This window comes from Ambystoma mexicanum, chromosome 1p (genome assembly GCF_040938575.1).
Source record: "Ambystoma mexicanum isolate Mex_15411 chromosome 1p, UKY_AmexF1_1, whole genome shotgun sequence".
NCBI classification, from domain to species: domain Eukaryota; kingdom Metazoa; phylum Chordata; class Amphibia; order Caudata; family Ambystomatidae; genus Ambystoma; species Ambystoma mexicanum.
In genome coordinates this window covers 1,172,070,903-1,172,096,639 of record NC_090921.1, presented here as the reverse complement: position 1 = coordinate 1,172,096,639, position 25,737 = coordinate 1,172,070,903, and the positions used below count along the sequence as shown (strand labels likewise).

The 25,737-nt window shown below is 46.4% G+C and overlaps 1 protein-coding gene across 3 annotated transcripts in view; it reads left to right on the top strand.

Annotated features, from left to right (window-relative positions):
* ARHGAP33 (Rho GTPase activating protein 33) overlaps positions 1 to 25,737 on the top strand; it is a 1,138,731-nt gene that overhangs the window by 961,262 nt on the left and 151,732 nt on the right. For all 3 annotated transcript variants that reach the window (XM_069604876.1, XM_069604877.1, XM_069604878.1), the window contains one exon: positions 15,309 to 15,522. In XM_069604876.1, the coding sequence (XP_069460977.1) occupies positions 15,309 to 15,522 (214 nt within the window). The remainder of the gene's footprint in view (positions 1 to 15,308; positions 15,523 to 25,737) is intronic.

Below are 25,737 nucleotides of genomic sequence, written 5' to 3'. Positions count from 1 at the left end.
AACATCTTCTGCAGATGGTGTCTCGGGAGGATAGCTCAGGGGTAACGTGCTCGCCTTGGAAGCAAGACGACACGGAGCACCACAGGTTCGATCCCCGGGTCCACGCTTAGAAACCTCTGGGTATTAAGCACATTATAAATAACCTATCATATCATATCATATATGTTCCAAGTGCTCAGTCTCGTCCGGCCTTCGATTTCCTGAGGTTGTTCGGTCTCATGGCCCGTTTGAGAATGAGGTCACTTCAATGGGCCCTCAGATCCAAGTGGTCACAGTTCTACGGCAGAATGACAGACGTTCAGGTGCAGATAAAGGTCGCACAGGATCTCCTGTGGTGGGCAGGTCAGGAGAACGTGATGAAAGGAGAACCTTTTTGGTAACCATGGTGATGACAGTTATGTCAGACACCTCCTTCACAAGCTATGGAGTCCACATGAACAACTTGTCTATCAGCGATCGTCAGTCTCCTTTGGAGTCCAAAACTTCACATGAATCTTTTAGAGCTTAGATCAATCAGACTAGTGGTAATAGCTTTTCTGCCTTCTGTACAGGGGACGACTGTCCTTATAATGACGGACAACACAAGCATTACCTCAACAAGAGAAGTGGTGTAGGGTCGCTGCCACTGTGCACATGGGCAATGCAGCTCTGGTTTTAGACACTACGAGAAGGAATCTCTCTGTCTGCAGTTCAAATAGCCGGAGAAGAAGTGGACACTCTGAGCAGGCAGAGCACTGTCTCGCACGAGTGGGAGTTAGCTCAGGAAGAGATAACTCAGGGAACACCTGAGGTGGATATGTTTGCATCCAGTGTCAACAAGAAAGGCAACCTATTCTGCTCCAGGGAATTTCCTCAGAGAGAAGCTTTAGGGAACGCGTTTCGTAGTGGACTGGGATTTTCCACTCCTGTACGCGTTCCCACCACTCCCTGTCATTCCTTATGTCATCAGGAGGTTGAGGAAATTTGGATAATCCATGATCTTGATTGCTCCGTATTGTGCCAGGAGAATGTGGTACCCGGACCTTCTAGAGATGGCCATCCGCCCTCCAATTCGTTTTCCCCAAAGAGAGGATCTGCTCTCGCAAAAGGGAGGTTGCATTCTTCACCCAGAAATCAGTACTCTGAACCTTCACGCCTGGTTTCTGAGAGGGTAACATACAAGGATTGTGACCTCCCGGAAGATGTAATGGAGGTGTTGCTTTCGGCCAGAAGGCCGGCAACAAAGTCTTTCTACCGCTTGGAACAAGTTTTGCATCTGGTGCATAGCTAAGAATATTAATGTTTTCACATGCAACACTCATCTGTGTTGTCATTTTTACTACATTTGGCCCAGCAATGGCTTTAGGTCTCGATTAAGGGTTACCTTGCAGCACTTTGTATTTTTAAGTGCTGATCAGGGTTCCTATTTCAAAATCCCTATAGGCATTCTGTTTCTGAAATGAATGACAAATGTATTTCCTCTGGTCCCTTTTATTTTATCAGTATGGGATTTGAATTTTGTGTTAAAGTGCTTTATGGGAGCTCCTTCTGAACCCTTGCAATCTTGTCCACTCAGAATAACCCCTGAAAATATCTTTCCAACGACCATTACATCGGCCTGCACAGTAAGTGAGCTTCAGGCTCTTTCTTCTAAGCCACCTTTCACAACCTTTTTTAAGGATAAGGTGGTGTGATGATTCTGATTTCCTAGCTGTGACCTCCTCCCATGTGGCCAGGGAACGGCAGCTGCTACCTGATCCAGACCCTGGAGCCGGCTATAAGTGGGAGTATCACATGGGAGGAGCCAGCCTCTGGAGAGATGTCAGACTTCATCGGGTGAGACATGGTGTCCCCCATTTTCCCTTGAAAATAATCTTCCCATGTTTGAAACCCTCATGGCCTATTGTCATGCATCCCCTCCCTTTCCTATGAAGAGCAGGGAAAATCTTTTCACCAAATCCATGGACCAACCTTCCAACTTTGGTCTGCTTTGTCAATCCACCAGAATTGACTTGCCATTAAAACCCTTTAAAAATGCTTAATTAAATTCCTTTACTGATTTGTCCACAATGGACTTTTTCCCAGATTTACTGGAAAGCAAGCAGCGCTTCACTTACCGGAGCCAAGAGGAAAGTAGATATGTCAAGAGGAAGCCACAGGGAACAGGCAAAGGAACCAAAGGGATCCACGAGAAGAGAGTAGATGTCGAGAGAGTCCTGGAACGCCAAGTGCAAACAATTGCGAATAACGTAACTGAGAGAAAGGAAAAGAATGGACATATTGGAAAAGGGGGAAACAAGTTACAAACAAACCCTTTGCTGATGTGTGAATGCGCACAGTGCCAATATATGAAAAACAGAGAGGATAATATATCGGGAGGAAACATTATCCAACACAAGACAGTCACACATGTGTGATACTAGAAGCCCTGGCAGGAGAGTATACAAGGCAGTCACAAGTGTGTGAAAACCAGAAGCCCTGGCAGTAGAGTATACCAGGCAACTTGTGTTAAAAAAGAGAAGGAGCAACATAACCTGGCAGAAAGATGTTCCAGGTGTCCTGAAAGTAGCCAAGATTACAAAGCCAGACAGTGTTTGTGCAAGTGTTGCAGTTGGCCAAGAGAGGCCTTAGGAAATGTTGTGAATCAAACCTCAAAGAGTAAAGATGAATCCAGGGGAAGGGAACCACCCTCTGGGGCATGGACCTTTATCCTTGAACATTTGTTGGAGCCATTTATTCTTCCTTTGTGAACACTTTTCTAAACCACCCAAAGTTAAAGGCCTTTTTCTTTTCACCTTTTGAGTTAATTTATATTGGGACGGTCAGAATAGAACATTGGAGATGGGACAGTTTTTGTTTGGACATTCTGACACACACGAATCCTTCGTTTTTTGGTTTAGGTAGGGAAATTACTCCTAGGACAGTGTCAGAGAGGCATTTTCCCAACCCCTTTTTATTTTGAAGAAGTTGTTAACCACAATCGTGTCTGACTTGTGTCCATGTTTCATTCCTGACTGATCACAGTGGTTTTAAGGGTACCTCTTCTTGCCTTCCTAACGTGATATCAGAATTCCCTTTGGCTCAAAAATATTGTGTTGCCTGCTTTTTACCTGTCTCCTCATCTTCTATGGAGGAAGAAAGGTTGCATTGTTTAGAACCATAGAGGGCCTTAAACTTCTATATTTCTAGAATGTCCAAAGTCAGGCAAGATGACCAGCCATTTGTGGGCTATTTGGGTCACAAATTGGGACAAGCTGTCACCAAGCAAACCATCTCGCTGGATAATTGTATGCATTTCTGAATGCTATTCTTTGGCGGGCAAAGATCTGCCAGATGGTTAGAGGGCGCATTCCACCCAAGAGGTGGCTGCTTCGTCGACTCTTCAGAGAGGGGTGCTGGTACAGGACATAAACAGTGCTGCAACTTGGTCTTCTTTGCACACTTTCAGCAAATATTATTGATTGGATTCTTTGTCAGGTCAGAAGGCAAGGTTTGGCCAGGCTGTGCTTCACAGCATTAATCAGCAATACATTGTCTTTTCCCACCTCCTTCATATACTGCTTTGGGATGAGTAAGATGAGTAATACGTGGGAGGACACAATCCATTCGTAAAAAAAGAATTACTTACCCCTGGTAATGTTCTTTCAACTGGATGTTACTTCCACATTTTCCTCATCGCCCTCCCATCCTATCCCTCTATCTTGACGAGAATTTCCATATTTTACACCTTCCTCTCTTTCAACGTCTGAGTCATAGCTCCAAGACGACTGAGCATAGGGGTGGGGAACTAGAACTGAGGCAATGGTCGCCGCACAAGCTTCTTATACCAGCATCAACGTCACGGCCAACGACGGGATGGAGGCCGCGAGGGACACAAGTCGACGGCACCCACTAATATGAAACATTTTTCCGAAGTTGGAAGCAGACTTATGAATATATCAAAGATGAGGAATACGTGGGAGGAACATCCAGTTGAAAGACAATTACTAGGTGTAAGTAATGTGTTCTTCTGTTCATAAGCCATCTCTGTAATGTGTAATTATAATACATAAAAGGCTCTGAATACCAAACCAATTTGCATTGATCTCCTCCCAAATATTGGCCTTTCCAGTCCACCGCAGTTAAACTAACTTGAGTAATTTCTGATAAACAATTCAAAATAACATACAGCCACATACGACTGAACACTTATGAATGTAGCCATTGGAATGTTGGTATAGAAGAATGCAAAGAAAATAATTTTGTACAATATTATGGATTCCCTATTTTTGGACGAATGACAGTTACGGTAAGGTTTGTTGGAAGTGGGCAGAAAGTCTGATTTGTAGTTTTTGTCAAGTCAAAATAGTACTGTTTTTCCAGCATCCTAATTTGGATAGTAGCATCCCATCACTCTAGAGTTTGGGGTTAGAGGAAGGGTAGAAGGGGTTGAGTGTCTCTGAGGAATGTGCCTACTTAGAACCAAAGAAAATGTTTGTCAGCAGCAGTAATTGTTTCGAGACCAAAGGCACCGCACTTTACGCTATAGAATTAGACCTGGGAGTTCAAATAATAATAGAATCCGGTTTATTTTTTCAAACTGGTAGTACATGAACATTCTTTATGAATACGCTAAGTAACAGGATTGATATTTGCAGTAAATGTAGATATAACCTTTTTACTTATGGCCTTTATTGCATTGCAGATTAATTTACTCTCCAATCAAGGTCTAATTTTAAATGTTGTCGCGCTGTATGGTTTTAACATGTTCCTCCTCAGAGACAAATTATGGCAATGGTTTTCCACCATAACCCTAAATGGCGGAACCCTTTGAAGTTCAAAAACAGCAACCTTATATGAGATAACTTGGCAAAATGAGTCTTTTGAAATTCGGTTTGTAATTTGAGAAGAATAGGAGTAGCTCTCTCCTATCAGCTAATGTTGCTAGAGTTGCTTTTACTTGATCTTTGTTCCTCCCTAGACCCTGATGCTCCTTTCTGCAGCAATTGTATGTGGGCAATAGGGCTGCAAGGGGAGTGGACACATCTAGTTCTACACTTGGGAGCTATGATTTGAAAAGGGACTGTCTGCAGACAAGTATTCCTCTATTTGAGTTTTGGAAACCTAGTGCAAGAGAGGGAAAGCAAGAATTACATTCTTAAGTATCACTTCCTGGAAGTCCAGTAGAATGCACTCAATCCAGTAACAAACAATACAGGATGTAGTCATTGAGAATTCTGTTAGCGAACAGCTAGTTTTCAAGAGTGCAGATTGTTTATGAGTATGCTGTAGCTTTGGGGTAACACTTCCAAGTTTTAAGTCACTTGCCAGGCATAAAGGCACTGTAATGATTTCCAGATGGCCACTTGCACAGGTCGCACCATTTCTTACTTGCTGAGAGCAGATTCCTGCGACAATGGCTAGTAGGGAGAGCTAATTTTGAGACTTAAAAGAAATTCTTTTGATAGGTTAAGCAAAGAATTCACAAATTACATGAACCAGGGGGTTGCAGGTTATTATGCATTGTTCACAGAAAGCTGCTAAGAATGCATATTCTACATGTGCAGCAGGTAACTGGCAGAGAGTTGTCAGTACATCATTATCCAAGATGATCCGTTTTGGAGGTGCAAGAGGTAGTCAACATGGGTCATCTCGCACATCGCAGAATGGAGGAATACAAAGGCTGGCAGTGAGTTGTCTATGCTTGAATACTAGTTTGATGTTTCTGGAGGAATAGAATGGCTTATAAAGAGGACCTTCTTCACACTTCACAGCATGTGCATGACTGTTCTCAAGTTCAGGGGCGAGGCAGCAGTATTTGCTATCCACATCACACCATGTAATTTGGTCATGCTAACTATAAATTCAGGTTATGGGACAAAAGCGAACATTACAAATGATTCAGTACCTGGAAAAATGTGTGAATGCTAAAGCGGCAAGATATGGGCTGGTAGGTCATGCTAACCACATTGTAGCACGAAAAAGATTCTTGCAGCTCTGGAGTGGCAAAATGCTGGCCAGTGGAAAGTGTTCCTTACAATACATCTTCATTGAATGGACCATTTCTGAAAGGGGTGGTGCAGCAAGGCACATGTCCCACAATGCAGTTATGTAACGCTTAAGGCAGGCTCTGAAGTAGTGTGATGGGGGAATGTTTAGGCATGCTTCACAAGTCACGGCATGCACATCAAGGGAAGGAATTGGGGACTTCATGGAACGTGCCTTACATTGCAATATGAGCAAGAAAGAAATATCTTTAGATCAGGGCGGGGCACAGCAGATCATGGTCCCTGGATCTCACCAAGTGGGCAAGATCTGACTTTAAAGGATTCATTCGCAGAATAGCAAGTTACACTCGTCCCCTTGCAGTATGTGCAGTGGAGGGGTGGTACTGGAGGAGTAAGATGAGGAACTGGAAGAAGTGTGCCCCACATCGCAGCATGTACAGGAAGGGGACGATTCTGGAGGAGAAGGTATCCTGAACGGCAGGGCACACTCCTTGTGACGACATGAACCGGTGGGGCCTGGTGCTGAAGGAGTGCGAAGGGGGCAGGAAACTGTTCCAAGGAGGTAACGCAGGCTTTTCATTTTGCAGCTTTGCTTTTCTGGCACCATAGTCCCACCTGTGGTTGTGTGCAGCTCGCCAAGAAACTCTTCCTCTAGTTTCTTGTGGTGGTAATGCTGCTGCCTTCGCTTTTAGAGTGGGATCAGTGCTTTCTGGCTTCAGGTGACAGTGTCTGACCTCTCTTGCTTTTTTTGTTCTGATATTTATTGCTTCTGGGCCGAGAGCAGCTCAGGGTTTACAACACGTCTTTCACCTCACCACCTGGCATCTGTCCCTTCCTTGCTGCCTAGCCACGCTAACTGCTGCACTCCGCCCTCACCCCCTCAACACACGGCTTGCGAGCCCTGTACCCCCTATAGTTTTCTAGACCCTGTGCTTTATATTAATTTAATCATTCCCCCTAATTTGGAGGGGTGGAATCTTTTTTTTATCACAAACCAGAATTCCTTTCAATTAACTGAATATCAAGAAGGGGACATCCATTGGGTTATAAAGGTATCCAATCAGAGGGTACCTGTATTTGTTTTAGTTCTGGGGGCGGGTTACATGTGGAGGAGTCATTGCTTTACAAGTTGTATTGTGAGTGCAGCAAGGCTCATGCTTTGGAAACGTGGGTCTCTAATGCTGGGGTGTGATTGTGGGGTTCTTGTCTGGTGACCTAATCTTGGGGTTCAATGGAGTTGCCTCTGTCCAGTTTGAATTATTAATAGTAGAATGTGTCCATTGTCATTGGGTCACTGGCTTGCCTGTCTCTGGTTGAGGGGATCAGTGCTTTGCTAGGAGCCTTGCTAACTTTCCAACTGTTATCATTCCTCCCATTTGCCTCTTGCCTTTCCTCTGTCTTTTTTTCTCCCTAACTTGTTGCTCTACAACAAACTTTGCATGACGTCTCACAAGTCTGCTTTCATACTCCTATGTCCTATCCCCTTTCCTCTACAGTCATGAGGTTATCCCATCCCTTGGGGATGGAACTGGAGCATGTTGTGAAGCAGCATTCTGCAAAGATTTAACTAGGTGTGCCGATGCGCTTTTGTGATCAGACTACCCTGGATCCTCCGTCATGTGTTCATGTTACTATGCATAACCATAACTATTTTAGGGGGGGAGTGGAGGAAGGGACACTATGGATTAGGAGTGCAGTATTCACTACAACTGGTAACTTTAACATACTCCTATGTCCTGTCCACTTGCCTTCATAATCATGGGACATAGGTGATGAACAAGCATCCCACCCGATGAAAAGGCTGCATCATGGAAGACAGCCAACAATGTTCTGTAGGATTGATTAGTCAAATATTGCTTCCAAAAAGTAATGTTTGAAGGGGTGGGATAAGAGCTGTGGGGGGGATTCAGAGGGAAGTCGTAGCCCATGTGGCTACCCAGCAGATATCCTGTAACAGTGCATGTCTTATGAGGACTACCGAAGCACTCTTTACTCTGACTAAATGCGCATGCAGCCCTTTAGGAAGCAGATACTTCCAATACCTTGAAGGCCTCCAAAATACAGCACACAATCCAGCTAGCAATAGTAACGTTGGCAGCAATAGATATTGGTGACAAGCCGCTGAAGGTTGCAAAAGGACTATGCGAAGATCTGAAGAGTTTCTTCAGAACCTCAAAGGCCTAACCATGTCGAGATAATGAAGAACCCTTTCAGCCTCAGAGAAAGGGTCCAGGGCAAACACCAGAAAAGAAATGTCCTGGTTTATGGGACATTCAAAAATTACTTTAGGGGGAAGTTAGGATGGGTACAGAGGACCCCATTCTCTTTGTGAAAAATCAGAAACGGTGGCTCTGACGAGAGTGCTTGAAGTTCGCTCACAATATGAGAAGAAATAATGGTCACTAAAATAGCTGCTTTCAATGACAGAAGCCTCAAGTTCACTAGCTCAAAGGGCCCATGCATAAGAGCTGAGAACCATATTTCAATCCATGCCGGGTGAGGAAGCTTCACTAAAGAAACACACACTTCAGGCCGTTTACATTGTTTCATTACTGGATTAGATGGTGAAAACCCTCTCCTCTGAAACCCTGTAAGCACCATTAGCTGACAAATACATTCTGTAAGTACCCAGCTTCATACAGTCATACGTAAGAGAGACCATTGTGCAGAGGAAAGCACAGTTTTAATCAACCTATTGAGGCACCAATGGGAGAATCTCACCAAAGGTACTGCAATACTGGCGCCAGGTTGTTTTTGTTTTTCTCAGTTGCTTTAACATCCAGGTTCTGCTGTGAAATTCTGAGGTGCCCACTGGTCAAGTATTCAGGTACCAAGCTGCAGAGTTCAGCAATTGAGGTGAGAGACGGAGGGATGGAGCATTAGAGCATCCACCCATCCTTGTGAGTTGGCAGTGGCCAGAGAGGGAATGCCACTAGGTCTGAAAACCCAGCCCTGGGTGCTGACATTGGAGCAACGAGTATCCTCAAAGTATTTTATGACCTCTTGAACTTGTGCACTGAGTAACTGAGCACCCCAGTTAAGGCAGAATGCCTCCTCCAGAGGGCCATGTCCAAACTCCCCATGAAGTAAAGAGAGGGCACTTGGTTTCGGTCATCAAAAGGTCAGTTATTTTGAAACCCTAGCACCTGAAGATGAGGTTGGTTAACACAATAGAGTTCACACTCATTGTGTGCATTGACAAGTTTGCTGAGTCTGCCTGCTTGTGTTTTGCGACCATGCCAGTTGAGAGGGTAATCTGTAGACACCATTTCCAAATGTTGTATACAATCCTGCCTAGAGGGGAGATGTATGCCGCCTAGTTTATTCAGATAGAAATGAGCTGTGATGGTGTTCACCTGGGATGAGAACCTTGGAGTCGATTCTTGGCAAGAAAGCTTTTTTTGTCTGTAAATTTGCATTCAGCTTTTGGAGATTGATGTGCTTCCCCTCTTCCGAGGGGGACAAAAGTTTGTGCATCCACAGACAACCCCCTCCCAATAATAGAAGAATCTGTAGTCATTTTCAAGGTTGTATTCTCCTGATGAAGCGGGGTATCCACCAGGATATTTTCTTCCTGCATCCACCAGTTCGTCCTTTTTGACATGAAGCTGGACTGACATCAGCGTGAGCTGAGGTTGCCTCTCCTGCTTTGATTCATCCAATAAGTGGAGTTGATGGCTCTTCAGTCTTGCAAAAGATATCGCTTGAACGCATCCCCCGGCCACCATCATAAAACCGAAGGCCTTGCGCCCTTGGAAGGTATTCCAAAAAGACAAGTAATGAGTTCTTGGAGACCGAGTCAAAATTGAGTTTTTGGAGTTGACCAATAGATTCAGGGAGACCACCACTTCCAGTGCGGTGTGAGGGGAAGCAGAGGAAAGGGTCTCCTGTTCGGATACGCCTGCCTAAATAAGTTAAATGTTGATAATGCCCTCCTGCCTGCCCTCCGCTGGCGGTTCAGTCCACAACTCGCATAACCTTTGCAAAAACTGTGGCTGCTGAGGAGAGACCAAAAGCAAAGTCTCTGAATAGAATTTAAAACTCAGGTACTTCCTCTGAGGCCAAATGCAGATGTGAATTTAGGCATCTTGAAGGTCTAATGCACAGAGCCAATGCCCTTCCTGTAATGCCACCAAGATTTGAACCAGCGTCACTGTCTTGAGTTTCTCCTTGGGAAGGAGCCGATTGAACCAAGAGAGGAACCAGATGGTTCAAAGGCCTATGGTTTTCTACATCCTGGAAGAAACTACTCTGAAAATGTGGTCCTGTTTAACCTACTTTATTGCCCCCCAGAAGAAGGACTTTGTTGGTCTTTTCCTTGGGATCATTTATTTGTGCTGGACAGGGAGAGCAAGACGAAGAAAGGGAAGGTTATATAGTGCGTCACCACTGAGATGGTTCCAGAGTTGTTGCTGATGACCCCTCAAGCACCTGGAAACTGCCTTCTACTGGCAAGGCGGGTTTACCATGCTGGAACCCAATATTTCTTGTTATCTGCAGCTGCAGATGGTGGAAAAACCCATCTATTTCCTCTTTCGCGGTTCAGTAGTGGAGGAAGAAGAGTCTCTTGTACTTTCTTTAATGGGACCGTGCCTGGAACCCTTTAAAAGTTAAATATGCGCCTGCTCTTTTGGAGCGATTAGTAGAAGATGAGGACTATGTCAGTTTCGACGAGAGGGCAAAGAGAGATTTAGCAGTGAGCATATTAGTCTTTTCGAACAACAGTAGGCTATTTAAAGTGAGGGCTCTGACATGTTCCTGGACCTCTTGAATCAGTTTAGTGTTTGTGAGCTAGGCTCTTCTGCAGTAGTCCAGACCACATGCCCTTCCACTGCTGTGTTCACAGGAGCTGCTGCTGACTCCGAACATGTCAAGTACCACAGACTTTGACTTTGCAATACCTGATCTAAAGGCATTGCACTTTTCCACTGGACGGGCAATACCAAACTCACCAATGTCTCCAGAGAAAGTTACAAGCTGTCATTACTGCATCTCAGATTGATTGTTGTAGTTGCAAGGTGCGACTCGAGTACACCACCTTCCCCAGTGAGTCTAGCGCTTTCTTTTCCTGAAGTGGTCATCATCATCAATGAGCATGACAATGCATACTTGCCTTGAATGCTTTCAACCCAACTGTTGATAGGTCTGGGTTGAACAAATCCAGGGAGATTAAGTAGGAGCCACCCTCTTTGGTACTAGGGAGGTGAGCCCACTATGCTTAACACCCCCTAAAGGGAGAGGTTAAGCGGGATCCCTTTGGAAGTGACTCCCTCTTAGGTAAACGGGAGGCCCCGAGGTGTATGTCAGTATCCCTCCACCCAAACCCCAGTTACTCACACCTTTGTAGGGTATCTAGGGACTAGATTTTACAATAACCATGCACACCCTTTTCTAATGGCTGACTTGGCTGCTGACCTTACGTGTGCCCAATCTCCTACAAAGACTAAGGAGGGACGAGAGAACCAGCCCCCTGGGAAAGCATCCCTGGAACAACCAATCACTGAAGACTCTCAGCAGGCCCTTCATAGTTTAACTGTGCCAAAGAGACCAAAAGAGATCTGGCTGGCGAGAGAGAGAGAGCGCCAGTGTCGGCGGGCAGAGCCGCAACGCGCACCCGGAGAGTGCAGCTATAGACAGCTGACGGCTGGCCAGAGCAGCCCTGTGAAGCTGCGATAACGAGGGAGAAGACCCTCGGGAGGCAGACGTGAAGCCCAGTTGCAAGGTCGCTGAAGTGGCTTTGTGACGACAAGAGAGCCGACCAGCCCCCACACCTCTCCCGAGGAGAACCTCTTGAGTCAGTCAGGTATGCATTGGCTCAATTTGAGGTGAGGGGAAATAGTGAGAAAGAGGAAGCATACTCCAGAGGGGGTGGTGGGTGAGATAGTTAAGAGCCCTGGAGCACACAGAATGAATAAACCCCATAGCAGGGAGAGACTGGGAAATCCCCAGAATGGGGAAGAAATGGGAACAAAATTCAGAGTGGGTTAAGAAGGAAACATGGGGAAATACTAAGAATACCCAAGAGGTGGGGAGTGAAAAGAAGAGCCTTGGACTATGCAAAGAGTTTGAAAGCCTCAGAGTGGGGAGAGACTGAGAGCCCCAGAGTGGTGAAGAAATAGGGAAAGAAACCCCGAGTGGGAGAAGACAAAGAAAACCCAAGAGTGGGGAGTGAAAAAAAGACTAGCACCAGAGTGGGGAGAGACAGCGGGAACCCGAGAGGGCGGGGGCTGTGGGGTTGAGAGTGAGTGAGAGAGAGAAGTAACAGTGAAGATACCTGGGTTAGAACAACTTGATAGTATTCCAGCACCCTCAAAAACTATCTATCTTGAACTAAGGGCAAAGGCTGTTACTGAGAATGGGACAGGGTTGGGGTCAGAAGCCAGAGCGGTCCGTTCCAGTTAATAGTTCCATAGTGTTTCTTTTGTAGATGAGGAAAGTGATTAGGTTACAGCAGGGGACTTTCTTTTTCAGACATCCAGATGTCAAGCCCCTTTTTGACTTACTGTTATTATAGAATAGGGCTAGTACATTTAGGGAAGGATTATTTTGTATTTTGACAATGAGGTTTAGTTCTAGGGGTTTTATTTTCAGTGTCCCGATTCTGACCTACCACAGGTATGAGTCCTGATCGTTTTCTGTCCAGTACTAGGCAGTGTCTTAACGCCCAGCATTATGTTTCTAGGAGCTATATTCAGAGGGGTCGGGGGCGCTGCAGGGCATGCCAGATAATCTTTTCTTCCCAGATAATAGTTTTATTGATTGATATGTTATTTATAATGTGCCTATACACAAGTGTTTCAATACACAACCAGGCAAGGGAGAGATGGAACAAGGGAGGTCAAGACGAACGATATTCCTAGGCCTAGTATCCTTGGATCATGCAAGTGTGCAGTAAAGAAGTGCGTCGGAGTAGGGTACGAGGAGATGTGCACCCAGAGCAGCAGGGTCATGAGTTAAGTGCAAGGAAGGCTATGACTCCAAGGGGAATCGCACCCAGGTAGTGCGTGTCAGGCAGGCCGCAGTGCAGGAAGGCCAGCAGGAAAATGCAGAGTGACGGGACAGGGAGGTGGGGGAAGCTGGTGTCCTGTACAGCTCAGGGGAACGCCAAGCAGCCAGTCAGCAGAGAGGTGCAGGAGGAAGGGAAGGTTATCAGGGGAGAGGAAGAGAGAAGGAAGAGGAGAAAAGGAGGGCCTTGAGGAGCTTCTGGTACTTAAGGAGATCCAGCTCAAGGCGGAGAGAGCAGAGGGGCTGTTCCAGAGGGAGGCACCTGCAGAGGAGAGAGATCTACCCCCCCCCCCAATCTCTGCTTGGAGAAGCAACTCACCCGCAGAGAATTAGAAGTAGATGAGCAGCAGGCTCTAGTTGGAAGGTACTTGGGAAGAGAGAGTTGGGAATGGTGAATGCCCCGCACCCAGAAAGCCTTGTGGACAATGCAGAGGATGTTGAACTTGATCCTTGCAGCCGCCGGGATCCAGTTCAGGGATTTCAGGGCCGGAGAAATGCGGTCCCTGGGCTTGAGGCAAAGGATAATTCTTGCGGTCCTGTTCTGGTTGATTTGTATAGGGGCGAAGGGTAGAGTTAGGCAGATTGAGAAATAGGCTGTTGCAGTAGTCCAGCCTAAAGAGAACCAGGGCTCTGGAGACAGTGAGCTTCTAGGGGTAGGTGAGAAAAGGGAGAATGCCTCTAAGGAGGTGCATCTGGAAATTGGCCTTTCTGGCAAGGTCTGTGATTTGTGGAGAGAAGGAGAGCTCAAGGGATTCCAGATTTATGCTGACGCCTGATAGACCTGTTGCCCCTGCCTGAATCTGCTCTGTTTCTGGCACATGGAGCTCCATGAACTCTCCCTGAAGGATGTGGGCACATCATCGCCATCCCTAGATCACCTGGTGGCGTATCTGGGGAGACCCTCCCACTAGTTGCAGGGCTCACTGGATGTTAGTCCCCCAGTGAGGTAGGAGCCACTGACACTGGGAGCACTGGTAGGGCAGGTGCCATAGGGGATTTCATGGGACCTGGACGCTGATGAGGTTCTGTAAGGGGGACAGAAGACTGAGAGAGCTCTTACTGCACAATGTCCTTGAAGTCATTCAGGAGCTAAGAACATGTGGAGTTAAATCTTTCTGTTGATTTGTTCGCACCATGCAATATGGTATTTCTTTCCATATAAAGAGCCCGGCTGTAGTATTTGTATCTTAAAAAATGCAGCGGCTCCAGAGGTCTATATAGTATGGAATATGGCATAGACGTTAAGCGCATACCCTTGGCCTATGTCACTGGTCAATCCACTTTGGGGGAGGGATCTAAGCTGATGTTATTGTGAATAGTGGTCTATGTCCTCAGGTCTCCACATAGAGTTCTTCTAAAGGAAAGGGATCGTCCTTTTATTTTTCAGAAGACTTTTAGTGGCTCTTCTTAACTCAGGCAGCCTATCCTGTCCGCCCTTGAATCCTGAAACAAAAGTGTGTGGCAAAGTGGAGTTTGGCCAAAATGTTGCTGCGCATGCACTGCAGAGACAGGGAATAGGTATTTGTGGAAGAGAAGGGTTTGACGCTCAGAGCACTTACAAAAACACCTTCTTCCTTAGCATAAGCACGGGGGTCAGAGGATCACTGGAAGTTCACAAAAAGGCACTGCTGTTGCCTGATACTCCTCTCACTCAGCATAGAGAATGGGACTGGTGGGCAATGCTGGTAGCATGCACTAGGGAGGATACAGGGTGGGCCTGGAGGCACATGTGCAGTGGTATGCCAAGTTGGGATGAAATATCCCTGAGAGTATGGAGGAAAGGGGACTTAGGAATACAGTAATAACTATGTTGAGTAACTTTATCTTTCTACCTTATTTTTCCATCTGTTGTGTCTAATTCACCACCCTTCTTCCTTATCCTCCTTTTGCTTTGCATGTTCCTCCTGTATCTCAATTTCTTGCAGCATGATTCTGCTTTATATCAACCTTCCCTCAACCCTAATCTCCTCTCTGCTCGTTTCACCTTATTTATTTACCCATTTTGTGTATCCTCCCTTTTCCCTGTTCCCCTCTCTCTCTGGTTTTTGTCTTCCCTCTACACACCTCACTGTTTGTGTTCGCCACCTCTTTTGATCATTCCACATCTTCTCTTTTCTATTGATTTTTCTGTTGCCTCACCAGTGTCTTTTCCCAATTGCACTGCTGTTCCTGTATTCTGTGCACATTGTTTGATATTCTTCTCTTCTCTTCATCCTTCCATCTGCCACTGCTTTGCCAGCATTAGCTCTCTTGCACCTGGCTTGATGTTTTGTAGATGATTCCATGCCCCCCATTGTCGGTGGTTCATGTTCTTTCTCTCTCGCCTAATCCTTCCAGGTCAATGTGCACTCATGAGGCCCAAGTCCCTACTGGTGAGCTGCCCATCTACCCGTCTGTTGAGCTTGGAGGAGGCTCAGGCCAGATGTCAGGCGCACGTGCAGCTTAGTGGCCACTCAGCGCAAAACAAGATTATGGCCGTAGAAGGAGCCAGCAGGGGTGTACTGGCTGTTCAGGATCGCTACCACACAGTCCTTGATTTTCCAGACGAAAGGTAAAATCGGCAGGGTGCCAAGAAGTGACTGGGTGGTGGGGAGCAGGATTAGTAAAAAGCAGCCCAAAATGACTGAGTTAGTAAATATGTTACATAGACCTTTTCATGTGAGCACTCCCTTTAGTTAAAGATGATCTGCCTTGTTTTGAAATGTAATCAGTTTCCACTTTCTGCTTATTAAAAATTGAAATGTGACTTGATAACCCCTGCCTTACCAGAACCTGTAGTCTTGCAACTATTAGGTTTTTCAGGGCAAGTATGGGTTTATGTTTCTGCTAAGTGTGAGGTTGTCCTCATGGAAGGGAGACACAGACAACAGAATCAAAGCTGAACAATGGTGTTTTATTAAAGGAAAGGTGCTGAGATGGAGTAAGGCCTAACTTGCCCTATACTAAGGTGGGATTTCCCTACCTAAAGAAACTAAGGAACATCTGTGTCAATATGTTCAACTTAAGTCAGTCTGTGTCCAAATCCTATACTTGCCCTCACAACTAATACAAAACAATGTGTAGGGACGTCAACCAAAACAGCGTTCCAAACATAACGTTCTGAGCTGTTTTCTAGCTCTGGCTTACTCTTTAGCTTCCTTTCCCAAATGTCAATACGTTCACCTCAGGGTTCAATTTGTCTTCCTTGAATATTAGAAAAATAAATATACAGTTCTATAGCTTTGTGACAATCGGGGTGCCCTTCCCCAAGTTCTACACAGTTCCAGGGTAACAGTGTTCCAAGGCACCCATTCTTAGGGTTCCCTTCCCCAAACTTAAAGTAAATACCAAAAGAGATATCTTGTAGCTTTGTCTTTCAACTGGACTTTCGCAATTCTTTATAACTCATGGTTGCCTTCCCAAAGTCTGATATTCATCATCAATTGTTTTCCTTTTTTCATCAAAGTAAGCTTAGATATGTTCTCTGTTCTATGCGCAGTTCTAGTCCACACGGTCCACCAACTACAGGTCACGCAACCAGGAACTCCTAGGTTTCTTTCAGCGTTCAATATTTTGATCGATGGGCAGTTTCTTAAACCACAGCTCTACAACTTTATCAAATGTTTCTTAATATTGATTCTGCTTTATTCAAAGTCTTTCATTCAGATAAGTAGTTCTGTTTGTCAAAGATGTGGCTTTCACTTAATAAATTATACCTTTGCTTGTTTCTTTCAATTCAGCATTCAAATAAATGTCTCCTTGTTTGTTTCATTCAGTTCGGTATTCAATAGAAGTAACTTGCCTCGTTTCATTCAGTTCAATAAGTTACTTTCACTTGTTTCATTGACCGTTACTGTAGTCACGATCTTCTTCGAGCGCCCCAGGTATTTTAAGTGACCCCGACACTTACCCGGTCTTGGCAACTCCTGAGGAAAAGCCAGATAGGTGGGCGCTCCACTAACCACTCGCCGTCTGCTGTGCGTAGCTTGGTCTTCGGCAGTGCCTGCTGCTCGCCTTCGGCACAGTGAGAGCTCTGGTCTGCATTCAGCATCCAGCGGGACTCACAGGGTCTCGTTGGGCATATTGGTGTCTTGGCTTCTCTCACTCACACACAGCTTCCACTTTCCTTCTCCTTCACTTGACAGCCTTTCTGCTGTCGACCGCTCCACCTTTCATACACCTTTGTTTGGCTAACAGGCTGCAGGTGCGAGTTCTGAGTTTGCATTGCATGACTTTCCTGACCATAATTAAGCCAATCAGTGGGACGCGCCTGACCTTCAGTCCTGTACTCCTCCTAGTACCTCTTCTCCGCCCCAGTACTATAGTGATTTTTACAACAGGAGATCAGCATTACTCCTAGTTGCTGCTTCTCCAGCATTGTATCTTTCATGGATTCACATGCTTAGAACACTCCCCGTCGCTAGACTGAGAACCCTCGGTACACTTATAAAGCCGTTTTTCCATAGGAAAACTTCGACACTTTCGTGTCCTATCCATGTCGTTTTTGGGGCTGTGCACGCCTGCCTCAATAGGACGTGGCGGTATGAATGCCCCGCCCCCGCGGCTCCCCTTCAGATTTCAACCGTCTTCCAAAGTGTGGAATCACCTCGCGTCATCTACTCTTTGGTCAAGATTGTTCGTTCTTGTTTTTTTTCCTGATGTCGGGGAAAGCTCTGTTCCGCCCGTACGCTACGTGTGGTCTGAAGAAGGTATACGAGGGGGACGGACATATGGACTGCATTTATTGTCTACACCCTCACCACTCGGCAGACAAATGCGACATATGTAATGGCTTCTCCCAAAAGACTCTTAAAGAGTCGGCAGTTGGTGGCCTAGTTGAGTGATGGGGCCGGTGCGTACCCACCTTCGGAGGTAGGCTCCACGCGCAGCGTGGCCTCTGCTTCAAAATCCTCAGGCCCCCCCTCCCGCCGTTCGGCATCGGCTGAACCCCCGGTGAAGAAACCACGCCCGACGGAAAAAGGGTCGTCGGGAAGCCATTCCGCGAGGGAGTCTTCCCTGAAGAAAGCCTCATCATCTTCATCATCGAAGAAGGAAAAGGAAAAGTCTAAATCCTCCTCAGGTGATCACCATAGATCATCCTCGATTCGAGAGTCCGAGAAACACAGATCAAGTTCAAAGAAGGCGGGAACGCCTCATGGAACTGCGCAGGCACCACCGTCGTCGACGGTAGCGCGATCGTCGACTCCCTCACTGCCGATGACGCAGTCGGCTTCGTCTATGTTTATGCCGCAGGTGGTGGCTACGATGACGGCTGGCCCAACTTTAGCCTCGTCGACGGAGATCCCGCAGGAGGCCTGGCGGCCGGAGGTATTCGACCCGGTTTTACCGGAATCTTTGCTGCAGCAAGAAGCGACCTTGTCGGTGTCCTCTGGGGAAGAGGAGTGTGAGATGATAGCGGAGCCTGCAGAGCACGAATTGCAAGGAGTTAGCCTTTCCAGCGGGACTAATATTCCGGTCTCTACCCCTCTACTTAACCTGCAGTTGATTCTATCACTGGAAGTTCTCACCACATTACAGACCTTGTTAAAGAAACTGGACGAGAGATTACCTCAGGGAGCAACTCCGACCAAATTGATCGTCGATGAACCTGGCCCTTCCCGTCGGCCAACTCCGACGATGTCGACGACTGTACCAGCAGGCCAGGAAGAGGGAGAGCTGCTGGACTCAGACTCTTACGTAAGGTCCTTATCGAATGTGTCGGGGATCCCCCCCTAGGGATCCAACCTGGGAGTCAGAGGCAGAATTTGAAGCCCCAAGGAGCCCAGCTCAGCCATCTCCCCCGGACGACATTGGGTCGTTCCATGCCATGATGAGCAAGGCGTGCACCGAATTCGGATTGGCGTAGGAGGAGGAGAAAAAATACTGTTTTCTCTTTGACCACATGGGAAAGAGAAGGTCGGTGTTCTCGGTACCCATCCTGGATCATGTGTGGCAGTAGGGTTTACAGACAATGCGTCATCCTTTCTTGGAGCCTGCAGTAAAAGGTATGCTGGAGAAGAAATTTAAGGCTCCAGAATCCACCCCAAAATGCCTATCCTCCCAACCAGCCCCGGACTCGGTGGTGTCAGCGGCGGCGAGAAAGGCAAGGGCCCAGCACAAGTGCACGACTCCCCCGGAGAACGACAGAAGGCAAGATGCCTTTGGGAAAAAAGGTGTTGTCGGTGGGTGCAACGACAGTGAAGGCGGCCAACTCGCTGGCTATAATGGCCAGGTATGATAGAGAAATGTGGCGCCGGTTGGCACCAATTCTAGAGCATCTCCCAGAGGAACATAGGAAAGCGGTGAGGGTGAAGAGGCCTCAAATCATTCCATAAACATTGCAGTGGACCTCGCAGAATCAGGATTCAAGCAGGTCAACAACGCAGTGGTTCTACGAAGGCAAGCGTGGCTTAAATGCACCAACTTTAGACCTGAGGTGCAATACATGGTGCTGGATATGCCCTTTGAAGGAGACCTTCTGTTCCGAGAGAAGGTGGATGAGGCACTAAAGGGGATGAAAGAGGACTCTGACACGGCACGCTCATTGGGTGCCCTCCAGAGCAGAAGGAATTTTTGTTCTTTTTGCCCCTTTTGGGGAGCGTCAGGGAACTCCAGATTCTCAGCATCGAGAGACAGATCCTTCAATCGACCGGCACACCCCTCGCAGGGCTACAGACGAGCCTCTCAAGCGGCAAAGCGGCGTAGGGATTACCAGACCTCCAGGAAGAGGATGGGCTACTCGTCGACAAGAGATAAGCAAGCCAAAGACCAACAATGACGGGCGCCAGAGCGTCCTGGGAGGCAGGGTATCGCATTGTGTCGACTAATGGGAGCAAATAACCACAGATTAGTGGGTGCTGGACACCGTAAGATTTGGACATTCACTGCAATTCAAGAGCAACCCTCCACATGTTCCACCAGCGTTCTTAGCTCAACCCTATCTGAGCGTGTTGCAGCAGAAAGTAGTGCTTATGCTACAAAAAGGGGCTATAGAACTAGTTCCTGCATCACAGAGGAGTCAGGGGGTTTATTCCCGGTACTTCGTAGTGAAAAAACCAAACGGAAAATGGCGTCCCATTCTCGACCTTTGCGACCTCAACAAGGCGTTGAAAAGCCTAAAATTCAAGAAGCTCACGCTCCAGGAAGTGATCCGATCCGTCCAAGAAGGGGATTTTCTGGCATCTCTAGACCTTCAAGACGCGTACTTCCACATACTGATGCGGCGGCGACACAAGGTTCCTGAGGTTTGTGGCAGGACGTACTCACTACCAGTTCACAGTGCTTCATTTTGGGCTAAAGTCCTCTCCCAGGACGTTCAGCAAATGTTTGGCTCCAGTTGCAGCTTGGCTGAGAAAGCAAGGCCATCATGTGTACCCGTATTTAGACGACTGGTTGGTGAGGGGATCCTCCCCTGTAGCAACTCAAACAAGCTTGCAAGTCACCATGCAACTTTTACGACGGCTGGGATTTGCAGTAAACTTCGAGAAGTCTTCATTGACTCCGTCGACAAGCTTGGTGTTCTTGGGTGCGCAATTCCAAACTCAGTCAGGGTTGGTGAAACCATCCGTCGACAGAATTCACAAACTCATCCAGCTAGCAAGTCAGTGGAGGATCGATGCCAAAGTATCGGTGAGAAGATATATGTCAGTTCTGGGCGCTATGGCGTCTTGCATTCCTCTGGTAAACAATTGCCGCCTTTTCATGAGGCCAATTCAAGAGTTCCTGGCAGACCGGTGGACCCAGACCCAAGGACTCTGGTCGGACAAACTGGTCGTCGACAAGGGTCTCCTGCGAGCCCTTCGGTGGTGGCAGAGTTTTCAGAACCTGGCTAGGGGTGTACCCCTGCAGGAACCAGAGTTTCGCGTGACGATAGTCACGGACGCGTCCCTAACAGGCTGGGGAGCACATATGGACACTTTCTAAACTCAAGGTCTGTGGTCTCCGAGGGAAGCGCTCCTACACATCAACGTTCTGGAGTTGAGGGCAGTGCGCTGGGCCCTGAGATCTTTCCTCCCGCACATAAAAGGATCGGTAGTGAGGATATTAACAGTCAACACAACAGCAATGTTTTATCTGAGAAAGCAAGGAGGCACGCGGTCCAGAACCCTTTCCACCGAGGCTCAGAAAGTATGGCAATGGGCTCTGAAACACGATATAACCATCGTAGCTCACCACCTCCCTGGGATAAGGAACGACCAAGCGGACTCCCTCAGCAGGAAAATGGACCAAATACACCAATGGGAAATAGACCGTCTTCAGTTATCGAACGTCTTCAAGAGGTGGGGACGACTGTCTCCAGACCTCTTTCCAACCAAGGAGAACAAGAAATGCGAACTGTAGGCCAGCAGGTGGTCACAGAGGGGCTTGCTGGGGGGAAGCGTTCTCCTTCCCGTGGACGTGGACGGACAGGTTTCTTTACGCCTTCCCCCCTGTTTCCCCTCATACGGAGAACCCTGCAATGGATTCGCAGGTACAAGTGTCGAGTCATCCTGGTGGCTCCTTGTTGGCCGAGACAGGCGTGTTTTTCCGACCTCCTTCAACTGTCAATAGACAAGCCGATAACATTTCGGAAAACTCCGAACCTCCTGTCCAGGAACAAAGGGACAGTGTGGCACCACAACCCGGACAGTCTCAACCTCACAGCTTGGCTCCTGACTTTTCGGAGTTCGGTACCCTAAGTATTTCATCAGATTGTCGAAAAATCCTGCAGGCCACGCGGGCCCCTTCCACGAACACGTCGTACGCCGGCAAGTGGAAGAGATTTTGTGCGTGGTGTCAAACTCAGCCGGGATTGCAACCCTTAAATGTAACTCCGGAGCAACTTCTCCCATATCTGCTCCATTTGGCAAACAGCGGATTGGTTTTTCGTCAATAAAGGTACACCTGGCGGCCATCTCGAGGTTCACAAGGAGGAGGCAGTCGTCTCCCTTGTTTAGCGATAGACTCATAAAACATTTCATGAGGAGTCCATTCCGTACGTTCCCTCCGATTAAACGCATTGACTTGGAGTCTTAACTTGGTGTTAGCGGGCCTAATGAAAGCGCCCTTTGAGCCGATGGCTTCCTCGTCTATGAAGTTCTTATCGTGGAAGCTGGCTTTTCTAAGAGCTGTTACGTCAGCTAGGCGGCTCTCGGAGACACAAGCGTTGGTCATAGATCCACCGTACTTGATATTCTTTAAGGAGAAAGTGGTACTGTCGACTAATCCTCGTTTTATTCCAAAAGTGCCTACAGTTTTTCATAAACATTCGTCAATTGTTCTATCTACTTTTTTCGCAAATCCTTCATCTCCTGCGGAGAAGGCCCTCCATACTTTGGACGTGAAGAGAGCTCTGAATTTCTACCTTCATCGGTCTCAACAGTTCAGGACTATGCAGCAGCTGTTTGTGGCTTATGGCCCGTTGACGAGAGGAAAGGCAATCTCAAAACAAGGACTGGCCAGATGGGTCTCGTCGACGATTACGTTTTGTCACTCCAAGGCGGGAAAACCGCTAGAAGGACGTCCAAGGGCTCATTCCACGAGGTCAAACTCGTCCTCGGCGGCACTGTGGGCAGGGATTCCGCTAACAGACATTTGCCAAGCGGCGTCCTGGTCGGTGCCGCACACGTTTACCCGCCATTACTGCCTTGAAAGGCAACATGCGGATGATGTGCAGATGGGAAGAGCAGTCTTACGCCATCTGTTCGCTAATAATAAGGTTAACTGCATTCACGCCGCCATATCAGAGTTTTACTGCTGTGCAATCTATTCTAAGCATGTGCATCCATGAAAGATCCAATGCTGGAGAAGGGAATAGTTTCTTACCTGTAACTCCATTTCTCCAGCATTTGTATCTTTCATGGATTCACATGCGCCCGCCGGCCTCCCCTGATTGCAGTGTACAGGCTGTATTTCCCCCATGTTCTTTGGAGGGGTTGAAATCTGAAGGGGAGCCGCGGGGGCAGGGCATTTATACCGCCACGTCCTATTGAGGCAGGCGTGCGCAGCCCCAAAAACAACGTGGATAGGACACGAAAGTGTAGAAGTTTTCCTATGGAAAAACGGCTTAATAAGTGTACCGAGGGTTCCCAGCCTGGCGACGGGGAGTGTTCTAAGCATGTGAATCCATGAAAGATACCAATGCTGGAGAAATGGAGTTACAGGTAAGAAACTATTCCCTTCTTCCTCACAGTACTTTGTGGTCTTGCCTTTCTCTTATTTGTCTGAGGGGGGGGGTCCTAAGAAGGAGGAATGTGAGAACTCCTTCAGATTTATCAGAGGTCAACCTACTAGATATGTAAAGTTTTTTTAATTTTTTTTAATTTTTTTTTTACACAATGGTTTAGCCAAAGTCTCTTGTTAGCGGGGCAGAGCGGTAAGGCTTAGACATGTGAGATCAGGGCTTTCGTGAAGAGTACATGTAATGACAAATTAACAAGTACTAACATGTCCACACAGATGTATATAAAAGTACACACTAAGTTAACCAATTTGTAAATATACTTAAACCATGGCTTGGTAACCCCACATGGGTTACACACCACTTTAGAATACTATTAGTGTTGCCTTGAAACTGTGTTATTATTAAAGTTTGGAAAAAGATATTGGACACAAATTACTAGCCTTAAAATGTGAAATTACTAGCCTTACAATTGATAAGGCATTACAGTGCTTGATACTAAACTTAAACATGTCTCTGGGTTATCCTATTACAATAGCCCCAGTCTTTTAAGTGAGTAACTCCATCTTGTAGGGTACTTTTAGGGCTGTTAGAAAAGTGCCTGTGGGTCGACCATAGAAAATCAAAGTCTCGAATGTGGCTTGAAAGGACCACAGTTTTTAGATATAGGTCCGTTTTTATGATATATGAATGATTCAAAACTGTATTTGCAGCAAGAAAAAAACATTCAACCATTCCTGTATGTGTTGGGGAGGCGGCCTGGACGGTATTTCTTTACAAAAGCTCCACCACTTAAGGGAGGTCAAGGATAGCTGCAGGTGGACTTCCTGTCCAACGTATTTCAATTGGGAACTGTACATACAAGCAACCTTGCCTCTGGACACTCTGAATGGAAAAATCAACCCCATGCAATGAGAGATCATTTTAGGCTGCAGGTTTCAGTGGTCAAGGCTTCATCTGACTGTCTGGTCAGACATCAGTAGGTACCCCTGAATGGTTTGAAGACAGCTTAATTGATTCCTACAAAACTGGGGAACCCCACAGGAGCAGCAGACGGAAGCAGTAATTGATTTGACCTTACACAGGATCAGCAGGCACTCAGCAGCCAATATGGTTGGACAGGGATGTCAATTCACCAAAATGCCAGAGGTAGCAGAAGTGACATCATGCATCCGACGATATCCCACTAAGTGGCATCACATGACCTTTGACCTGAACAAAGTCACAGGAAGTGATGCCATATGACCGTTGTCTATGGTGACATCACAGGTAGTGAGATGCAAAAGTTTTAAAAAAAATACAATGAGTAAACAAATAATACAATAGAAATTAATTCTATAGAGGACAAAAGGCTATTTTAGTTTTCCGCCATATATTAACTAAAATGCTGCCCCAGTATGTAATGGGTTAATTTGTGATATACTGAAGGCACAGTCAGCAGAATCTTCATCGGCCAGTATCACTGCTTTCTTATGCCAGTACAACTTTATATGGCCAATTATTGCCATTTTATATTTGTTAGAGCCTTGGTGTAGCTATAATATGCTAAAATTTGCCCTGTATGCCAGGCATTGCTATAATACACTTAACAGAACCTTGTGTCTTAATAGTGCCCTTTTTTTTTACCAGGTTAAGCCTCCTATACCATGTATAATCCTCATATTCAAGCTAATGCCCCACAAGCTCAAATGCTGCAATCACTGACCAGTGCTGTCATTTTATGCCAGGTACTGCCTAACATGCTAGATACATGATTCCGCTTTTTTGATTATAGTGCAAACTAAACTGAAACACTTTTGGTGATATCAGTTTGAGAAGTTAATGAAATTAAGCTATTTAAGGTAAAATGATGTGGCCAGTGTTGGGGCAGAGTTTCATTTTTGTGGGTTCTGCTGTACCTTTTTTGGTACCTCAAAATGTTTGGCGATCAGAGGGACTTCTACTGAAATTCCCTTGCCACTCCAATTGTTTTTAGTATATTGTCCCATGAGAGCTCCTATGGTGCCTGTTCAGATGGATTTCCAAAATTAGCCCGGCGGGGCGGAGAGGGTATTTGGGAGGCCGCCCTATTATAGTGAAGGGGGTAGTCACTGAGAGTTTAGCCAAACCCAATCAATATAATGTAGCGGAGCGGCAAGGTGTAGTCGCAGAAAGGGTGCGAGAGTGGTCTAGGGTTACAATGAGTTCACTCCACACAGAGCAACACCAATATTTCTAGTTAGACAGGTAAGAATAAAAATGCAATTATTTATTATAAAAATAGACAATAGTTTATTGGGCCTTTAAAATAGAAGTTAATGCGAGTAAAACATCTAGTCGAATATTGTCACATCCAAACTATAAAAATAATATATACATTCACCCCTATGAGAAATAGAATAGCATTTGATTCAATGACCAGTGAAACACAGGGTTAAGTACTCGGATGCATTAGAAATGGAAAGAACACTTCTGGATAACCACAGAACATCTTCCCTAGCTCTGATGAAGTCCAGCCCTAAGATGGTTTGGGGCCCTGTACCCAAACGTCACTAGTTCCAATGTAGATACTTCACAGAAGAGTTTATTAAGAGATTGGTGATGTCAGTGGTTAGGATCACTACTAGTCAACAGAGTTAGATGCAATTC